This window comes from Heliconius melpomene, chromosome 19 (assembly GCF_056956725.1).
Source record: "Heliconius melpomene rosina isolate 202511_hmr_F chromosome 19, ASM5695672v1, whole genome shotgun sequence".
Lineage (NCBI taxonomy): Eukaryota > Metazoa > Arthropoda > Insecta > Lepidoptera > Nymphalidae > Heliconius > Heliconius melpomene.
The window spans coordinates 7,865,014-7,888,064 of NC_140407.1; the positions used below are offsets into that span (position 1 = coordinate 7,865,014).

The following is a 23,051-nucleotide window of genomic DNA, read 5'->3' on the forward strand; positions in this document are numbered from 1 at the left end:
TCCCGTTCAAATCAAAACCGTTGAAAGTGTTTATTGACATCTATCACATATATTTTTTTTTAGATTTTTCAGTCTGGTAGTTTAAAAGTTAGATACATGCATTTTAGCATATAGAAAGTATCTATTTTTGGAACGATTTATTTTGAAAAAAAAAAAAGTTATTTTAGGAACCTCAGTGACATTTTTAAAGTCCTGTCTATAGACACTCCACGCGTAAAGGTTTAATGAAAAAAAAAAAAAATCAGTTCCATGTAGGGAAGCTCCACTCTAATATTATTATATTTTTATTTTTGTATAACCATCGTAAAGGGATTAACAGAATACATCTACCTACTAAGTTTTAATTGTGTAGTCCTAATAATTTCAGATTAAAATATATGAATATGAACGGACGGACAGACGGATAGACGTGACGAATCAATAAGGGTTCCGTTATTCGCCATTCGGCTATGGAATCCCAAAAAAATATAATACAAAGAATTTTATCCAGGCACTCCACAATCGTCTCCAAACGGAGAAATCTCGTCTGTCAGCTGCCGTAGCAGCTTGTTCCGCGGCTGCAGCTTCAGTATCAAGACCATCATCTCCTGCAGACACTGCCCCATTACCTATACCTCCAAGAGAGCTACATGTACGAGCAAGATTAGAAGATTTAATAGATCAGGTATTAAAGAATTCAGGTGCTGTGCTATCGTCTGATGTCTTGATGTCATTTTAAATGGCGATGTTCGCTAGATATCATTATGTTTTAAACTTTGGTGTGTTAAGTACTAAATTTTGTTTATTTTTTCTTCTCATTTTAAAACCTCTTCTGACTTAGACATTTGCTTAAAAATTATATAATAATTTTAATAATAAAAGTTTTAATTAAAGGAATAATCTCAGTCCATAAACAATATTGGCTATTGCTATTTTAAAATATATTTTAAACTTTGATAGCGTTATAACTTATTATATAAGTTTCGTATCCATACTTAAATAAATTTAAAAGTTAATAATGAATTTAGGCGTAGGTTGTAAATATTACCTGTCTCATTGTATTCATATGTGAAGCTTTAAGATTGCCAGGTCCGAAAAAGAACAGAACCAACAAGTTAAAAATCTGTACCCATTGCAGTAAGATTTTGAATTTTTCCATTTTCAAAAATACACTTGATGATGTAGCTAGTTACTAGCGTAGTTAGCGGAAATGTACAGGCTTTACGTTGGCTATGTATTTTTTGCACCTGGTAATTAGAATTGTTTCGTCAAAATGTAGCCATTTTTTTAATAAAATTCGCTCTATAATAACTTATACCGGATTCTGGTTACATTTTGGTCAAACCACACCGAAAATGAAGCAAGATGTTATCGAAAACGTAATAATATAAATAAATAAAGTAATATGAATATGATACATAAAATAATTAATTGTAAATGAATACTTGACATTCTGCCATAAAGAGTCATCTTGGTTCAGATAAAAATTGATGTATAAATACAATTGGCACTGCAAACGTGTGAACTATGATTTTTTTAATATGAACACTAATTTTATTATTGTTGCTTTATGCAAATGACACCAATCAAGTCAGAATAAAATAATATATTTTTTTTACGAATACACAAAGTATTGTTAAGTGGTTTAAACTTCTTTGTAAATATATTGCTAATGTATAATTTACGAACATTTATAATTTTTCACTCAAATCTATAATACCATCATCAATATCAAATATGGATATAAGCTGATAAAGCGGCAAGTCCGGGGTTCGATTTCCACTCTAGAAAATTAAATATTAAATATTTTCATTTCGTCGCTCTGTTAACGAGGCAAAGCACAGTGTGGAGTTCCGTCACTCAACACGCCACAACACGGCGGAAAGTGGGGAACGGAGTGTCTTAACACTAGGTTCCCTCTATGTACCCTGTTATGTATGTAGCGTGAAGTTAAAAAAAATGCATAGACAAGTTGATAAATTGGTTACTTTTTCCTTGGTTATACATCTACAAGATAGCTAGTCAGCATATTATGATACATATTCTGTATATTTTAATAATTAGTTTAATTATTAAAAAATACTATAGTTAACCACATTTGGCTTTATTTTGAGCTTTGTTAACATGATTGTTATTGTTGTTGTCCACTTTTTATCACGTTGCACTGTACTAACCCGCACCCGTGTGCCGCATGGTTTGTTATAGAAATACGTAAGTGAAGTTGGAAGTGCGCGGCTTGATGCCCTTATAAAGAGTCTCGAAGCACCTGAGTTCAGCCAGAAACTCGTGGCTTTTGAGAAAAGGGTAAGGCTTGGCTTCTTGCACTTAAATTTAATAAAGTTATAGCAATTTCACAGCTCTCATTATTTTACAAGATATTTTTTTATATTGGTATACATATAGTACAAATGTATATAATAAAAATATTTTGAGGAGCTTTTTGTAATATACACAAATTCAAATGTATTTAAATGTCTTCTCACAGGATTTTATTACAAGGTTCTTATACATACTATATTTTATATATTATTTATTATTATGTTTTACTAAAAACAAATTTATAAATGTGACCTCTAGGTACAAAGCCATCTAGAAACTTTGCGGGATGCAGTTAGTGGGATGGAAGAAGCCATGAAGCAAGTGACAGAGATTCAAGAATGGATAAATGTGCACAATGCTTTAGCTAACGATTGGCTATCAAATCCTTCCAAGCTGCGTCCTGAGGCCGCGAAACAAGATATTGCGGCTATGAATGACGCTTTGGTGTCTCTGGCTGAAAAGAGGAATAGAATCTTAACTGAAATACCTACTGAAGGTTCATATTAGTTATTTAAAAATATTACTTATGTAAAATTAATCGCAAGGCCACTCTATACATATATGTACATTACTTTTTATTTATATTTCTACTTTTATTCTTATTTAATATAATATATTACTTTTAGTATTAATAAAAATGTAAATTGATTTGATATTACTGTCAATTTCAGGTTTGGAAGATGAAATAAATCTGGAGGAAGATTTAGATGGCCTTGAGCAAAAAATCCTTACGGCAATAGAAAGGGAAAAGGGTAATCAAGCAATCATTGACGACTTCCGTCACAAATGTCAAGAAATCCATGACTGGTTTGACTCAGTACTTAAAAAAATGTGCTTAGCAGACAAAGGTTCTGGATTACCATGTCCTCAAAAGTTAAACGCTTTAAAAGAATTATCCATTGAATTTGGGCAAGCGGGTAAAGACAAAGTGGATGCTATTAAATCTGTGGGCGGTCAAGTTATAAATATTGTTAGTAATTTGGAATCTCAACAAGTTGAAGAACAAGTAAGCATAAACCGAACTGAATTTTTTTATAATAAAAAAAATATGTTAGTTCATGATTAATAATAATAATGATTAATGATAGTTTAAAATATTCTATCAAATAATAAAATCTAAATTTTATTTGTTTTAGATGAAATCAGTTGAAAGAAGATACAACGACATCGCTAAGCGCATACAACGCAAACTACAAATGCTAGAAATCACCTACAAAGCTATCGATGGAACGAAGAGTGAGGTTGTTGCACAAAACGAATGGATGCAAAAAGAAATCGATAACATTCTTCACCCGGAACCATTAGGATACGACAGCAAGTCGGTTAAAGAAAGACAAAAGAAAGCTGCTACTTTGCTGAAAGATACAGACGGTAAAAAAACTGTTATTGACTCATTGGAGAAGAAGGTAAGCAACATTCAATCTGAATTAGAACCTTCTGAACAAATGCAATTAGAATCAGAATTATCTGAACTAGCTTCGAAACAGAAACAATTAGCAACTCTCATAAAACAAGAAATCGAAAGATTAGGTGCCTGCGCTGATATAAGGAAGAAATTAGAGAATGATATTGAAAAAGCCAGAAACTGGCTCAAGGCCAAGTTAGCTGAGATTAAAAAATTAGGTGGTCCAGTGCCATTGGAACTCGCAAAGGTCGAAAAAGAAATAGCAGTACACAAGAAACATCAAGGAGAATTGGCCGTCTTCCACAATGATACCTTAAGCGAAATCATGCGTCAAGGGAATGCTGTATCTAAAGACTGTTCCAGTGAAAACCGAGTAAAATTACAAGTTGTACTTGAAGACCTTAACAAATCGTACACATCTGCCAAAGTAGATATTGATGAAAAACTTGCTGCATTAAATAAACTTTTGCAAGGTAGAAATGAATTTGAGGCAGACGTCGGGAAATGCCAGAGTTGGTTGAATGAAGCTGAGGTATCAGCAACACCAGAATTACGCACAACAAGTCTACAACTTTTGGAAGAGCAGCTATCTAAATTTGTAAAGCTTAGCAAAGAAGCAGACGATGTTGAGAAAAATATTAATAAAATCAAAGATAAATCTAAAGATATTTTAGACAGCTTATCTGATTCTAATAAGCTTCAACTTAAAGAACAAGTTAACGTATTGTATGACCGATTTGTTAGAATAAATTCTATTATAAAAGACAAAAAGAATATCCTCCTCAAACACATTAAGGAGTATAAGGATGCCGCCGCTAAAATTGCTGCTGCATTAGAATTTTTGAATGAGATTCAAAATAAGTTAAAGGCATTGAGTAAACCAATAGGGAGCAAAGTTGAGGACGTTCTTCCGATTATTCAAGCATATGAATGTATATTAGATGATTTGAAGAAAAACAAAGCCATGCTCAATGAATTACAAGGAGGTAATCTTCATGACTTACAAGATATATTGTCTAAGCAAGACGAATTAGTGAATACAATTGAAGACCAAATAGCTAAACTTAAACAGCTATTATTGTTACGAGAACAATTCTTTGCTCTTGTAAAGGAAATTCAAGATTTCATAGCTAAATATACAGACTTGACCTCAGAAATTGAGAAATCTAACGATACTCTAGAAGACAAAATTAAGCGCTACGATGATATCATTGGTAAAATCCAAGGCTGTGAGGCTTTATTGGCAACTGCAACTGATAAAGGACAACAAATCGCTGCTGAAGGCACAGTTATAGATAGAAATAATATTACAGAACTTTTGCAATCTCTTAAGCAACAGTTGCTAACATTGAGGAGAAACGTTGAAGCTAAACGCCAAGAAAATGAAAGAGCTGCGGCAGAGCATAAAAAGATTGCGTCTGATTTATCAGAAATTTTGCAATGGCTACATGATAATGAAGCTGCCGTACATTCACGCCCGCTGCTTAATAGGGATGTGGCTAGTGTTGACAAGAAACTCATTGAACATGCATCTCTTGTTAAAAATATTCAGTCGTATTTAGATAAATTCACAAAGATAGCTGATACGATCAAAAGCGATGATGGTATACCCGGGACGTTATTAGAAATGATATCAGAAGGTAATTCCTTAAAAACATCTCTTCCTGCTGAATTAGCGAACCGTGAAAAACATTTACAAGATAACAAAAAGTACAGACAGCAATATCAACAAATGGTAGAAAAACTAAACCTCTGGGTAAATGAAGCCAGTATACGTCTTGAAATGGGTAAAAATGGTACCGATTTTGAAAACATTGAAACTGATCTGGAAGAACATAAAACATTCTTTAGCACATCGGAGCAAGAAATGAAAGATTTGGTTGGCAAGCGCATGCAGGACATTGTAGACAAAATATGGTCGTCTCTTACTTCATCTGAGCAAGAAGAGTTATCCAAGGAGCACCAAAAACATAACCAGTTGTTGAAAAATACCTTGAACTCGGCTAAATCTCGTCAAGCTCAATTAGAACAAGATCTAGAGATTTGGAAAGACTTTTGTCAACTTCTTGAAAAGATAAAAGCCATATTGGATAAAAATGACATCCAAGAAGAACCTGTGACGTCAGTGGACGTTTTGCGCATGTACGTCGAGAAGTTGAATCACGCCAGAAATGATTTAGAGGTAAGTGATTTTTAACTTTAACTATTCTTGTACTTAAATATGTTACGGTATATTTTACCGGTATGTTATCTTAAATGGATAACGATAGCGAACATAAATAATAGGCTGGCTTAGTAGACTGACTGACTGACATGGGTTAAGACTTAAAGTTAGTTTTTTTTAAAATATCGGTTTATCTACTCTCCGCTACTACTATTCTCCGCTTTTTGTCTAGATTAGAGACACTGTGTGTTGAATGATGGAGCTCATCGTCGCACTTTGTGTTACTTGAGTAAAATAATAATATATTTCCATGAATGATAATACATCCTACCTTCGCGTTTGCATTAGATACTGCACAATGGTCTAGTAAATGATGGTGATCCAGGAAACTAAAGTAAAAAGAAATAATAGGTTAAACTATTGTACGTTCCCACTTTGCATAGCTGTAGGTTCACGGGTATATTCCCCAAGTCCTTAAGTCTTTATATGTTTCGATATCGAAGCGAATTACAAACAAAATATAGCAATAACGATGCATAAAACAACGTGCTTGAGACTCTGATGAGATGAATGGTCTTGACAACATCACCTCTACCACGACCAAAGATTCCGTTTATTTCTTTTGAAATATAGAACTCTAAAATGTTACTTTACGTCTATTTATAAAATCTAATGCAATCTATAAACTAGATGTTAATATAAACTGTAATTACTTATGTTTTTGTGTAACCAAGTAACCGATTTACTCGAATGAGCTTACAATAAAAGGCAGTAAAATTGATATTGAACGAGGTTAGTGCACTCGTCGTCCCATTGTCACCCGTTTAACGCGAAAACCAACAATTGTATTATTGCGAAATTGAGACGTCTGAGTCGCGATTATACTATATTATAAGCGAATTACATTCACGTGTAAGTATGTATGCTTCCTCGTGTTTCATACTTGTTGTTATAAAAGAATAACATTATTAGCTTCAAGTACGTAGATTATTTTATATATTTTCCATAACTGCATAGTCAGCTTCTGTTCGAATTCCACTTATTAAAACATTGGAGCTCATTTTTTTGCACGATATAGAGAATGTGCGATGCTATGCATTTTGTTAAGTCTGAAATGGGATAATCTCAATACAATGTTAGACATTCTATCATAATTTAGAGGAAATGAGAAAATGTGTTGGTTGTAGGTTCGATTTCCACTCGAGGCAATGAAATATTTTTATTTCCTCGCGCGGCGTTGGTTTTCCCTTCATACTTAGCGATAAGAATATCAGATTGTTAAGAAATTATTCAATACTAGCGGCCCGCTCGCGGTGACACCCGCGTGAACTATGTTATTATTAATTTCTGTCTCCATGACTACGTCCTAGTGACGTCTATGCAAAATTTGAGACTCCTAACATTTGTAGTAACGAAGTTTCATACAAACTTTCAACCCAAAAAACAACCCCTTAGAAGTCGAATATAGCAAATTCCCGTCTTAGCGAGCACCTACATCCTATAAGTAACTCCTATGCAAAATTTCAGATTCCTAGCACATGTAGTTTCTGAGAATTCGTGATGAGTGAGTGACCTTTCGATTTTATATATATAGATATCCCCGAGCATAGATAATGAAGATAACATTTATTACATATACAGATGGCGGTAGTTTCGCTTTTTCTTTGGGGTATTTCCCGAATCACTTGCAGCTTGTAACTCTTGTAAATGATGCAATATTGTAAAAGACAATATGGTTAATGAAACATCGACTGTTTATATTATCGATCGATTGTAAACCTACAGATCTAGATATCGTTCGACTTTGCCTTTCGATTTATAGATATTTGATAATTCTTTGGTATTAGTTCGCGTTAAATAAAATTGTTAAAACATTTATTTTAATAAATCCTTTTTAATGTTTATTTTAATGATTTTAAATGCATTTAATATACATCCTATAACTGTTTTGATAACAAAGAGCGTAATAATGTAGTCTACAAAAGCGCCAAATTGAGTTAGCAGCTCATATTAATTCACCTCACGTCGTCGTATGACTGTTAAGGGGACGACTGCTGTCAAATTATTTAATCAATAATATCGACATGTCTGAAGTAAATTCTACAGGAAGATTACAAATTTTGTATTTTTGTCATATACATTTTTATAATTAGATAATAAGTTATAGAAATATATAAGATTTTGTTCTGAATTCCTGCGAAATATATAATTAAATTCGGAGTAAATAATGCCTAATATAAAAATTAAAAAATAGTCATATTATTTTAATTCAATGGAATGGAAAACAACAAATGAAAAAAATTCAATTAATAATTTTATCATATTATAATACATATATAACATTTTATTTATAGGAACCCAAAACTAACTAACTAACTCCTAACTACGCAACTATAACAAAATATAGTTTGTTTTTCTTTGACCACATAATGTATGAGATACGGTTGTGTTATACTCCTACAGACTGTAATATTTTAGTGCAACTTTTGTATGGAGACTGTAATGAAAAGATGTAAATATTGCATTAAAAATTTATTATTATTTATATCTTTTAGTCTATTTCATTGTAACGTTTCTTATTAATAGAAAGATCTACATTTTTTGATATAAAATTAAATCCTAACAATTTTTGCATTTAATTCAGTCTAAATAATTGGTATGTTTATTTCTTATAATCACAAACAGATCGACTCTTCAACACGTCTGTCTTATTCATAGTTATAATCATAAAATAAACTAAGTAATAATCATACTATTAATATTTAGTTAGTCATAATCATAATATTACTAATTATGTAAATCACAGAATCGTTTCATAGTAACGTAATATAACTGTATTCAGCAGTAAATAATTACTTGGTCGTAGTAGACAATTAATTCGCGATCTATTAAACTAATTTTCAATGGTTTGAAAATAAGAATTATTACAATACAAATTACAATTTTGACATAGCAGGATAAACAGAGGGAACCTGGGGGCCTAGTGTTAATCATTCCGTTTTCATTAAGGCACTTCTGTATCCTACTGGTGATGAGTGGTTTAACTCAACGTCGCACTTTGCCTCCTACCAGAAAAAGAAAATATTAAACAATTAATTTCCCAATAGGAATAGAACCCACGATCTTTGTTGTGTTTAATACATTTGTTAAAGCTTTTATTATTGCTTTGTTCAATTACACATCTATATACTAAGTTACAACGGCGTCTCAAGCAAAATCTTTGATATTTAACTCAATCCACTTCACGCAATTTCGGTCGTTGCAGTGCACTGGGCATGGGCAGGTCGTAACTAATATATGTAATATTGTATGTATAGACCGGTAACTGTACTGTTAAAGTTTACGGCTTTAACCATTCTATGAACATAATGTGTTCTGTTCCACATAATAGCTATAATATGTACTTACTTGGTTATACTAGAATCTCTATTTATGTACTAAAATTATAGGTCTTTCTAAAATATATTTTTGTTTTACAACTAAAGTACAAAATAATATAAAGTGAACGTTTGATGATCTGATGATGTTGAGTCCACGCGATGGTTTTGGGTTCGATTCTTTTAATCAATGAAGGGAGAATAATATATTTTATTTGTTTAATTTTCTGTGCGATAAGATAGAACGCAACGTCGACATGTACATATTGTGTTGTTTAAAATGGGTGGAGAGTGGACGGAGAGTTTTACGGAGTCTAAGTAAAATATTTGCAAAATTTACTTAACAGATAGAACTATCTTAGCTATAACGGAAATACTAAAATTAAACAATATTTCCTTATTACAATTTATAAAACTAATAATTATTTAATAATATTAAAATAAATATTATTTAACCTCAATTTTTAATACAAAATTATAATGATAATTATTTATAATAAAGGAAATAGTCAAAAAAATATCGATCGATGCAAAACCACGTAGGGTCAGAATAATCGCACAATTACACGCGGTTCCCCTTAACTGATGATGTCATGCAACAGTGTTTCGCCTCGCCAGTCGTACTCCGTACACACAGCAATGAGAACGCTACATAAAATTATATTGTATTTTATGAATTTCTTATATACTCAGTGTACTTACGTTATAACATAAATAACAATATTAAATATAAATATATATTTATTTTTTAATTTAATTTTGATTGTAAAGTGTCAAAATTCCGCGCAAAAGGAAGGTAAGTGACACATGTCGTTGTCATGATTGTGAAACGCCGGTCGTTAATTGGACGAGATTTTTCTATCGACCTATTGATACAAAATATATGTTGTTATTGAATTTTGCCAGTAATTGTTATATTTAAATTCATGTATTTTTATGAATTCTCAATACGTTTCGAATTAATTTCTCATTGTATTGAAAATATGCTAAATTTACTATATTTAATGTAAAGTATGATATAAATTTTGTTGTTATCGTGACTCGTGGACCATGACTGGAGACTATCGTTTATAAATAGAAATAAAAAACGCATCCGCATACACAGTATTTGAATAGTAGCCTCGTCTGACGGTAAACGCGACAGTTGTGGGTTCGATTCCCACTAGAGGAAATTAATTATTTTCATTTCCTCGCTCCAAAATCTACTCTACGCTTAAGTTAATTTGAACTTAAATAAAAGGTATATTACTAGAAGAAAATGTTGAAATACCCTTAAAAAAACAAATTTAATTTATATTAGAACTATTATTACTATGCACAGACATTTCTACAAGAACATATTTTAAATACTAAGGAAAATTGCAATCTTATCAATTATTTAGTGTAATAAAACACGTTATTTTTGACAATGAAAACATATTTTATTATCTCTGCTATCTTTAAATCCAGCCGCGTTTCATAGTGCATCAACAAAAAAATATTTTTAAATCTTTTTATATTCTGTATATTATGAAGTTATATTAATATAGTAGTTGATATATATTTTACCACCATATTGCTCGTATCTTCCATTACTGAGTGAGTGACAGACATTGCAAAGCCGAAACTACGCGGAGTAGAACGCCGAAATTTCTCATTTAGGTTAATTTGGGATTATATGGGAGCGCTAATGATAAGAATAGACTAGATAGAAATTCTGAAATAGATAAAAAAAATAACTTATGTAGTGTTTACACTAAAATTACACAATATATATTATAGAGAAAATATAAAATATAGAGACAGACGTAGTGATAGTACAGAAACTCGAGTGTATAGTCACTCTAGTGTCGAAAATTCTTTGAAAAAAATCCAATATTAACAGGGAAAAAGGGATTTTTACGTTTCATAATTCACAAAAGTTAAGTTGCTGGCGACCACCAGTACAATTGTATACCTGTACTGTACATTTAGTTCAAGCGATATATAGGACGAATATAAACCAGTTTGTTGTAACCACGCCAGCGGTCATACGAGATTGTTTTCATGTAAGTGCATTTCGTTTCATTCTCATATAACTTCACATATTGGATTCTTATGATATCGAATTATTAAATTAAAAGTGGCCTAATTTACTTTTTATTACAAGAAATATTATATCTTATTAGATAAAAATTACGTGTAGGACATTTCTTGTAATTTTCTGGTAAAAATAAAAGTTACTGTAATTTTAGACGTCGGTCACTTTCGTTATAATGGTAATAGATATATCTAATGAACACACAAAAAAAAATACAGTCGAATTGATAACCTTCTTTTTGAAGTCAGTTAAAAATTATAGGAAATCGCTAATTTTAACTGTTGTTAATTAGCGTGTATGTTTTCCTTTAATGATTTAGTCATCTTTTAAATTAGATAACTAGGCTTGGAATTTTGTCGTTAGTCATGTTCCTATACCTATTATTATTTTTGTTCATCACGCCTTTCCTGCAACGTGCAGTTTACACAAAAGCCTAGTGTCAAAACGTTTACTTTTTCATTTTTCGCCTATTTATATGCTTAGAAATACACTTTTATCTTTACACTTTTCCCGCTTGTAGCGGGGTAAGCAGAGGAACGACGTGTCTTAGTGTTAAGACCCATCGTTCCTCACTTTCTAGACATGTCTATTGAGTCACGGAAATCAACGCCGCGCTTTGTCTGCTTTGGCTTTGTCAGCGAAGAAATTAAAATTTATTTCATTCATTTCTCCGAGTGGTAATCGAACCTACACCCGTCGCGTATTTAGTCTCGTGTACATATGGTAGGTATAAGTATACAAAAATTTACAAAAACGATAACAGCATTGTGTATAAATTCAGATGCAGGTTACCAAACTGACCGTGTCTATAAATAGAAACAATGAGTTACTTGCTCGTTTCAATTTCCAAGGTCAGTTACGATGTCGCCTTGCTACTTACAAGTTTTCCTCTTTGAAAATTCATGATATCAACCAAATTTGGTTTGCTATTCTCTTGTATTATGTTTATTGAATACAAAATTGAGACTTATAGTATATAGGCTTCAATCTGTGCTATAGACTTCACTCGTATAGTCAAACGGAAAGAAGTAAGGATTGTGTATCATATGACACATTTTAAGAGCCCGAGGTAACTCTGACCGCAGGTTAAGAGGGCTATGTCGAAACTATTGACCTGGCCTCGATAAATGGACAAGTACAAATACAAAAATAATATTATTATTTCAACCAGTAGTTCCTAAGATTAGAGGCTTCAAATAAACAAACCCTTCAGCTTTCAAGTTCTAATTCAAATTAAAGAATAATAAAAGTAAAGAATACCCTTTAGTGTTTTAGTTTCACGCTTCTTCCACATGTGGCAGGGTAGGGGTTCTTACATTTTCAGCCATAATTGGAACATTGCGTATGGAGTGGCGTAACTCAACGCCGCGAATCGTATTACCAGATCGAAACGAGACTAATTTAAATATAATCAATAGGTACCCATACTGATGGGTACCTGCTGATTATGTTTAAATTAACCTTAAATTAACCTATTATCTAAAGCACAATCATCGCACCTACAGGCAGATGCTGTAGTTACATGAGAATGTAGAGAATACATAATAGTACACGAAAGTTTACGATAAAAAATGTAAACAAACGACCTACCAATGGTGGTTGTTATCGTTAGATTATAAACAGTACATTCTTCAGTTATGGTCAACTTAACATTCATGAGAAAAATTAATGAAATTCGAATTGAAAAAGGTTTTTGTTTAAAAAAATCCCGCTCTGGTAAATATAATACGGCGTTGTATTCTGCAAAGAATACACAGTGTCTCGAATCCGGGCTGAAAGCAGAGAACGAAGTGACTTAACACTAGGCTCTTTCTGCCTACTAAACTAAACTGAAAAAAGGAAAGAAAATCTCTCAATTGTTTAAAAATTACATTTTAAATTAAATATTAGCAAAGAAGAATTTGCAAGTAAAACCAACCAGCAAGATCGAGCAAGTAGCGTTATCTCGCTATCAGTCATCGCAAACCTGATAACATTGTATTGTAAACACTTGATATGTAACGCCATTTTAGTCTCACGCTGTTTTAATCACATTTCTGAGTTATTTAGCTGGATTTTTAAATTATCAGCATTGTTTTGAATAAATAAGTCTACTTTAATATATTCCTTTAATTCTTCTTGCTTATTCTTTGGTATTTCCCCCATAACCAATTTTAGGATATTTAGACTAGGAAGGTTCTGTTAAATTGTATTTGCAAAAATTAATATTTTACAGATTATATATTGTTTATAATTTTTAATTTCATTAATAAAAATACACAAAGCTTTAATATTTTTTATTTCTATCTTTATTAGAATCAACAGCCGCTCCTCGACGTGGTCAGGGAGCGGGCGCGCGAGCTCTGCAGCGGCGCGGACGCAGCTAGCGGCGAGCGCGTGGAACAGAAGACCAGGGCGTTGGGTGACAGGTGGAATGTGGCTTGTGAAGGTATGCTACTCGTGTATATAAAAAAAATATCATTTGAATGTTTTTATATAGTAAAAGAATATTTGACCGCAAATTTAAAATAAAGTTTAACTTGGTCCAGACTTGAAGAAACTCTTCACGCCTAATCTGAAAATTGTAGGAGTTGCATGAAAATAACAAAGATACGATACTCCGTTACTTCTTTCTCCGACCACACTCAGTATTCCTTGTCTTTTAAATCTATGAAGTCCAAAAGATTTTTAAATAAAGAAGTAGAAATTAATCATTTTTGTTACTTATATCAAAGCTTTAATAAACGTATCTTTCAATCAGGATTAGCAAAACGTGCAGCAACAGCAGACAATCAGCTCCAACGCTGGACTCAACTTTTGGATACACAAAGAAGTCTCTCTTCATCAATCACATCAGCCAACGATCGTCTTCGTCAGTTGGACGCCAACCCCGCCACCAGGCGTCGTGCTTTAGATACCAGACATACTCTACAGGTACAGGATCCTACACTACTCTACTCTACAGGATCCATTGCCATACAATGACTTTTTTGTATGACATTATGTTAATAATTGGGGAAAAAAAAAATCGTCATTCTGATTATAATAAATTTAGAATCATCATTTTAAATCTTCGATTATTTTAGGAATAGATTATATTTTAATTGATAACACGAAGAGGCAAATATTGATTAAGATAATACTGTCTCTATACAGAAATTACAATGTTATGTTTTTAAATTTTAAGGAAATCTAGAATTTCTGATTTTGTTTAATTTTGGACACTGCATGTGTATATCTATATATATGAAATCGAAAGGTTACTCACTCATCACGAAATCTCAGAAACTACATGTGCTTGGAATCTGAAATTTTGCATAGGAGCTATTTATAGGACGTAGGTGCTCGCTCGGTGCCGCTAAGACCGGAATTTGCAATATTCGACTTCTAAGGGGTTGTTTTTGGGGTTGAAAATTTGTATGAAACTTCGTTATTACAAATGCTAGAAGTCTCAAATTTTGCATGGACGTCACTTATAGGACGTATTTAGGTACTCATAGAGACAGAAATTAATAATAACGTAGTTCACGCAGGCGAAGCCGCGGGCGGGCCGTTATAAATATATATCTTTTGATTTGATGATCAAAGAACAATGACAAAAATGACACAGATTATGATTATTATATTTGATATAATTGTCAATTTAAACATATACCAATATGCATTTATTGATGAAAATAATACTGTCTCTATACAGGAATTACAGAGCGAAGTTTCAAGTCTTGAGGAAACCAAAGACGATTTGCTTGAACACGCGGACGTCGTGATAACATTATTAACACCACACTCTAAAGAGGCTGCCTCTGAAACTGAAAGGAATGTTAAAGAACTGGTGGAGGCTTATGAGAAGTGAGTATGGGTGTCGTGTGTTTGTATTAGAGTGTAGATTCGATTCCAGGTTGATATAAAAATCTGTATTTGATTGAATATCGTGACCACGCGAGAATGAGTTGGTAAGTCGAGTTGCATGTATGACATTTTGTAAATCATAATTCACTTTTTAAAATTACTTAGTAAGAAAATAATTTAAAATTGCGCAATTTTGTTTTGTACAGTATAGTAAACCTATCGATTTACGTTATTCAACCCTGGTACTAATAATATTTAAAATCCTTACCTTAAGTCTTTTTTTATTTTTTATATTTTTTTACAATCACAGGAACTTTAATACTATTTAAGATAAGTTTCATGTATAAGTATAAGGTTAATATAATATTTTTTACTGTGTAACTGACACGCTCTAGAAACAAAAATATTTAGAAACGTATTAAAATGAAACTAATAAGTTAAAGAGGGTTCACTTTTCTTATGAAAATAGTAATCGTAAAATGAAAATACAGATTTTTTTCCATTTCCGTTGGAATTTCGAGAAATCCTTTCTTAAACAACTTTCAATTTTCTGAGCCCTGTAGATTCGTCTGTGGGTTCTCTGTCAGTCACTCTGTAACGGAACAGTGTTTTTATATACATTTAATATATATATTTATATTTCGGCAAATAATTGAGATAAATCACAATTTTTCAAAAACGAATTAAATACTGTTTTGATCATTATAATCGTTCAAGAAACATCTTGCAGAAGGCGTAAAAGCCTTAAACGTTTCATCTTAACCTTCATACTATCCTTAACGGGTCATAATATAGGAAGTAATAAAAAACTGAGGTCGTCGTGACGCAGGGGTTCAAGGTTGTGACAGTAATGTGATGGTTGTGGATTCGATTCCCATTTGACAGAAGCAATTATTATTTATAATATTTTCATTTCTTCGCACTGGCATCAAGGCCAAAAGGCCCCGCGTTGAGTTTCGCCACTTAGCACGCAATGCCTCGAAAAATTCGGCTGAAAGTGGGGAACGGAGTGTTTTAACACTAGTTTCCTCTGTTGTATGTGGGATACAGCGTGAAGATCACCCGAGTGGGTATTGAATCCATAATTATCTCTTCTGCAGTCAGAAGCTGTTCCATTGCACCACAACGACCTCAGTAGTGTTCATCGGTTTCTTTAAAATTATTGATTTTGCAACGCTTTCGAACCCGGAACTATAAGATCTTTGGCAAAGTACCAACTACTTGTCATCGTCTTGTTTGCCTCTACACCTCATTTATTAAAACATTTCTGCTCAAAATCTTAGCTTCCTACCTTATTGCGTTTGAATAAAGTTGAAATTTTGTTGTAATAATACTTATTTTTTTTATATGGCGTCTGTATTTTTTTTTAGTTTGTCTATTATTGTCATAGGAATATGTGTATCTACTTATTATACTATTTGTTTTGTTATTGAAAATCAGTGACAGAATTTTTTTTATAATATTCTAATGTTCTTAAATCACGAATTAAAATTAAATATATAATATTTTAATTTCTTCGCTCTCATCTCAATGGAAACGGATTATTTTACCTCTGCCTACCCTGCTTTGTGCGGTATGCAGCGCAAACCTCAAATAAAATACAACTATCAAAAGAGATGAAAATTGCAACTATATCTACCTACTTAAAATAGATAAAGATTGATGTATTATAAAAAAATACAATAAGAATGAAAACAAAATATTTTAACATTAACGAGAAATGTTTAAATTTAAAATAATAAACGAAATTTCTATATTATTTTAGTTCACTAGTTTTTGCGAGCGCGCAGCTGACATGCACCTGCTTAGCAGAAACTGACTCACGGCGCCTATTTTATTCAAGTTATAAGTCTATAATTAAAATAATAATGTTTAATACTTAAGGACGTTTGAAATTGTAATATCAATATTATGAGAAGGTATCAGAAGCGAGGCGAGGGGAGATTTCAGTAGACCTTCGAGAACACAATATCGATCGGAGGAAGGTAACTACATAAAAAGGCATGAGTACCCCCTGGAATATGTGAACAGGTTGAAAATAGTAACGAGGCGAAAGCGGTATGCAGGAACCATGGCATTTAACGCTCTGTCCTCTCTGGCTATCCCGCTAAAGTTAAAGCGTGAAGCTAAACTAAAACATGATATTGCGATATTGCATGACAGGTTTAGTTACGGAAAATAATACGTAGAGTTACCTTACTCTACATTATATATTTGTAAATTATATTTAAAAAAATCCGTTGAGTTTCTTGCGTGGGATCTCTCACAGATCGAGGCATTAAGTCTAGCGAATCGGTGGCAAATTACTTATTTAATAAAAATATGAAGCATGTAATTTCTTATTTTAAATACAATTAATTTGATTTGGATTTTGATAGAGAACGAAAAACGAAACGGAACGGGGTTTAACGTCATCATGTGGGCCATACCATACAGTTAAAATCAATTCAAATATACTATCGAGCTCCACCACTAAACCTAGCTTGATACAAACGTGAATAAAGAACGGAGTGTCTTGACACTAGCTTACCTCTGCTTATCCTGCTATGAAGAGTAAAATACAGAACTGAAAAAAATATAATTAAAAATTAAATAGTCAGATATTAAAATTTTAATAGTCAAAATGACGTCAAGTTGCAATGACAGTTTTTTTAAGTCATTAGGTCATCATTTATAATTCCGGCCTATGATGTCATACGCAACGGCCCGGAGTTATATTAGCTCATGGCTTCTATTATCGAGGACTTCTGCTTCTAACATATTTTTACGTTTTATACATACATATATCATGTTTAAATATGTCTAATGAATCGTTTGAAAATATTCGTTATTTTTCGTTTTATAATATATTCTATTTGTATATGCTATGATGCCATCACATCGTATCGTGGATCGGATCTCATTTATATTTAATCCTATTGACATTTTTCCGTTTGGCATCGCAGAGTACGACGTTCAGTAAAAAAAGTAAATTTCTACACTTTTTCCATATTTTCTAGAAACTGGTTCGTATATAATTAAATAAAATGGTAATTCTAGATACTCTAATGGCTGTGAGTCTTTAAAATTTTTCTTCCCATAGCTTATAATACTCTTTTTCTAGTTTTAGAAAAACAGTTATTGAATTAAACAAGTATTAATGTAAGTATAATAAAGCAGTTCAGTAGATTTCTTCAGCGCTTTCTCTTTTCGCCTCGATTTCTAGAAATCGAGTTTTAACAAAGATTGTGCCCTTTGATAACTCGAATTGCAAAATGATTTCATATTTATTATTTTATTTTATTTTAAGTTATAAATTAATGATTGATAACAATATTTTTAATATATCATGTTCCTTACATTGCACCCAAACACATATTCAGTAGCGGAAGTCAACCGCGCCTTGTAGTAGGAACAAACATAACAAAAAATCAAAAACTTCATTTTTTACGGATAAATGGAGGGAATCTAGTAAATATAGTAAGACCATAGGAAAATATATTGTATATAAAGAAATGCTTTTTATATACCAGATTGACTTTTGTAGTAGTTATTTTCTATTTTAGTTTATAACAATGAATTGGAACTGAAATACGAAGTTTGAATGCCTACATTTATTTATTTCCCCTACTCTAGTTAGGGAAAATGCGGCGTTAGGTTCCGCAGCATAAGCACATAAAGTTGAAAAATTTATGATATAATAATTCTTCGACAGGTTCCCTTGTTTACGTCGCAAAATGCAAAAGTTACGTAAAATTTCATATTTGCTCTGAATTTCTCACTTTTTAATTAATTTTGAAAATCAATGTTATTTAAGTATTGTACTTGGAATATTATAAAGTTATCAAAATAACAATCTACTAGTAGCTTAACAATAACACGTGATGATTGTATATTTGTAAAAGATCATCTCTAGTAGCGAGCGGCTGTCAACCATAAAGTTACGTCATCGGAAGCCATAGTCGGTTTGAGCGGCGCGAATTTATTTTTACAGTACATTTTTGTAGCGTGAGCAATGCTTCGACTTAGATATTACCATGTTTTATTTAAGTATACAATAGAGGTATAACGCTATTATAAAACTTCTAGTGATGATGATCAAGCACAAAACTAACGTAAATGATAAATAAATACATATTTTAATTGAGAAAAAAAGCTAAAAAAATAACAACACTGCAAACGACAAGTAAGCTATAACGACGACTACGGAGAATATAACTTTTTAACGAATATATTTTGGTAATTTATAACCAACTTCAATATAATTTTATCGTAGAAAAATTCATAATAAAAACTGTTAAAGTACCTATTTGGGATTTAAAGATGATTTTCTTAATAAGCCTTCCCATTCCGCACATATTACATTTTTATTAAGGCTTTATAATTATTTATATACTTTAAAAGTTTGTCGATATATACAATGTTAAATATTGCATTTCATTGCACTCGAATCGTGACTAACGTGGCTTTTTAGTTAAGGGTAAATCAGCTGGAGGGTGCATAAGTGGCCCTTAATTCACTGAAGTGCGTGCAATATTCGTCGCCATGCATGATATTTTGTACTATACGATATTTTACATTTATTCTTTTATTTTATTTATGTATATAGTGTATTTTAAAATTAAGATTTTAGTAAATAAAAAAAGATTAAGAGTACACTAAAATTGTAGTTTGTTATGAAAAAAAATGTAGTCTATCTATTTGGATGGTTTAGTTCTTGTTGTGGTAGGTAATAAAATTTTAATTTTCTAACAAATTCTAATAAGATTATCTTTTTTCTATACTAAGAAATCAATGGTATAGAAGGAATAGGGCAACAAAAGGAAATAAGTGAATGCGCGTTGGGTCTGGAGTCGAGCTTCCCCACGTCTGCATAGGGGTTATTTTCAATCGATAGTCGCTCCAGACGCTCGAGGGAGACGTGCAATCGTTACGTATTCATGCTGATAGACTATTTCAGCTCGCACCGCGCATGCGTAGTCCGCATTTAATGGGTCAGGGCCTCGCAGTGTGAACTGAGTTTTATACTTAGAACGTACGCATTACTCAACACAATATAGGTTTTCAAGAACGAAACGCTTAAGCGATGCAGGAGAAAGCGATCCTCCATTACTTCCGCGATCAGGCTGCTAGTAACCAGGCCGGTTTCAAGATAATAATCTATAATATCACAAGGAATACGTGGTAAAGTAGGTGCGTGTTCATGCGACCGTGTGCTCGAAACCGCGTGGTACCGATGTGATTGTGAAAATTTATTCATGGTGAGTCACAAGTGACTCGTATTTAGGAAATATAGAATATAATTTTTTTGAAATTTCATGGAATGGGCAAATCTTGGCAGCGGTTTTATAAATGTTTACTTCATGCTTTTGTACATCGGCGCCGGCCGGCTGTACACGACGGTTTGCATCGGCGCATTTCGCAGTTGCGCAATGGGCATAAGCGCCTTTTCATCACTGTCAAGTTAGGCGCAAGGTCGCAAATGTCACGTCACCATAACCTGCACGCCGGCGCGGAACGTAAACACGAGTGCACCCAAAACTCTGCTGATGTCACTTCAGATACAACGTAGAATAAAATTAGACGCGACGGTGAACCTCTTGTTATACTCATTGAGCGACGGGCGGGCGAAGCGAGCAGATCGCCGCGAGCCGCTGCCACGAACGACTAGGTAACGCAATGCAATGCGACCTTGCGGCGTCATACAACGTCACGCCGCGCCGCCGGAGTATTTCCGTCGCTTTTTGGCAGCTCTTCCTTATTCGCCTCAAATACTATAGCTTCGAACGTTGGTTAACATACTCATAAACCGTTTTCTTTTTCAGATTGCGACAGACTATCGCGGCGAGACTCGCGGAAATCGACGAAATCGTTTCCGAATTCGATCGCGTGTCGGAGAAAATTGAGCAGCTTCGACAGCAGATTGAAGTTTACATAGCTAAAGTTGGAACCTTCTACGTGTTTGGAGAGGGCAACGAAGGGGACGTTCGTGATTTGGCTAAGCAGGTGTCCGATTTAGTAGGACGGACAAAGACTTTTACCGAAGACAGTAGGAAACGGTACGGAGGCTCTGCGCCCGCAGACGTGGCGCAGGAGCTATCCTCTCTTGAACTGTCAGCGGAATCTCTAGGAGCAGCGATGGAAGAAAAAGAGAGGGAATGGAAGCGCGCGCGCACCTCTCGCAGTGAATATGCGAGCGATGTTGAAAGCGTGCAGGCTTGGATCCGTGGGGCTGAATTAACCGCTCGTGACAGAACTTTACCACCAGAACCCTACAAAGAACGACTTGTCGCCACGCGATCTGAAATACCTGCGATATCTGATAGAATCGAGCGGCTAACTCGTAACGCCCGCGCGATAGTTGAGGGTAGCCGCGATTCTGGTGAACGCCAACTTATTCAATCTACTGTATCAGCTTTGACGGAACAATTTTCAGCTGTTTGCAGTGAACTTGAAGCCAGACAGGCAGCAGTAGAGGATGCCTGTGATTCCGTATCTAGATTTTTGGCTTTATTAGAGAAAGTTTTACTTTGGGTGGAAACACAGCGCTCTTTCCTAGCGCGGCCGCTTCCACTAGCTGACCTGCAAGAGGCCCAACAAAAACAGACTGAATACGGGGTAATAATAATATACTTTATAAAAAAACCTTTTCTAAAATGCAAAGCAATATTAACACCTATTTAATTATTTTTCAGAATGCACTTAAGAGTTGTAAGCAGCAAGCTAAAAACTTAGCAGATATGACCAAGGAATTAGAGGCAATAGAACGCGTAACTAGTCCTGGAGATTTGCCTTCCAGGCTGGAAGCTGCTGAAAATTCAACAGTTGATGTCGAAAAACGCTTGGCAAAAACAGTCCGTATCTATAAACGCAATTACAGATACCGCAATTGCATATTTTAACACAATACAAATTTATTTCATTTTAAATATTTTTGTTGTTTTAGAATGGCTTATTGCAAGAATTAGCTGAAGAATGGGAGAGATGTGAAAAAAAATTAAAAGATGTTGGCCATTGGCTTGAAGCCACAACAAGAACCATTGAGGCACCTCAAAATGCGAAAAAACCATTGCGCGATAGATTGGCTTTAAGAGAGAAATTAATTAATGATATATCGACACAGAAAACAAAGATATCATATGCGGTTGAAAAGTTGAATGTGAGTGTAATGAACTCTCTAGTTCAATTTACGTATTTGTGGTCGTCATTCTTTGGTTGTGGGTCTTTGTCTCTTCGAAGTAATTAAATCATCTTTCAGCTTCATGTCATGTTTATTATCTTATGTATTTTTTTCAGCAAAGTTTTACTTTATTCGTCTTATAAAAAAATCATGATGCTCGTTTCTAGTGACTGATGAATTCTATAATATATTATCATAACATATTTTTGCACTATTAAGGTACATTTCGGTCCTGACGGCGTAGCGTCGCAGTCTCGGTCTCCTGAGGGCGTGCAAAGTGCTGCGCGTGCGTTAACAGCGGCGCTGGATGCCCTAGCAGCGACCACTAACGCTCAAGCGAGCCAGCTAGAAGCAGCACTTGCCCAACTTGATGCATACTGCGCGGACGTAGCCAAGCTACGTGCTCAGTTGCTACAAGCTGAACAGCAACTGCGCCACGCCGCGCAGCCTAACTACAGCCCCAGAGACCCTGACAGAGCGGTGGCACATCAACAGGTTAGTCTCCTACACATGATCATTTCACATTGATAGGTATTAGATATGTGTATTCAACGACGATGCTTAGCGGTAGATATACACAGCCACCATGTACATTATCACGCGATTCATATTGTTTTCTTTTTGTTTTCCTTCCTTAACTTACTAATGTCTCCGCCGATATCCTCGTAGGAATGTCGAGAGAAAGTAAAGTCGGTGCAAAGTAAAATTCAGGCGCGAAATGAGCGAATAAAACTTTTAATGCAACGAGGCGTCCCCGATGC

General features: G+C 33.7%; 1 protein-coding gene across 6 annotated transcripts in view; it reads left to right on the top strand.

Moving 5' to 3' along the window:
* The window catches only part of Msp300 (Muscle-specific protein 300 kDa), a 136,533-nt gene that overhangs the window by 64,225 nt on the left and 49,257 nt on the right, over positions 1–23,051 (top strand). For 5 of the 6 annotated variants that reach the window (XM_085203521.1, XM_085203520.1, XM_085203522.1 and 2 more), the window contains 12 exons: positions 491–664; positions 2,185–2,283; positions 2,557–2,794; positions 2,970–3,304; positions 3,435–5,885; positions 13,599–13,731; positions 14,044–14,216; positions 14,980–15,131; positions 20,936–21,728; positions 21,806–21,964; positions 22,057–22,269; positions 22,510–22,785. In XM_085203521.1, the coding sequence (XP_085059647.1) occupies positions 491–664; positions 2,185–2,283; positions 2,557–2,794; positions 2,970–3,304; positions 3,435–5,885; positions 13,599–13,731; positions 14,044–14,216; positions 14,980–15,131; positions 20,936–21,728; positions 21,806–21,964; positions 22,057–22,269; positions 22,510–22,785 (5,196 nt within the window). The remainder of the gene's footprint in view (positions 1–490; positions 665–2,184; positions 2,284–2,556; positions 2,795–2,969; positions 3,305–3,434; positions 5,886–13,598; positions 13,732–14,043; positions 14,217–14,979; positions 15,132–20,935; positions 21,729–21,805; positions 21,965–22,056; positions 22,270–22,509; positions 22,786–23,051) is intronic. The other variant, XM_085203523.1, reaches the window with a different exon arrangement.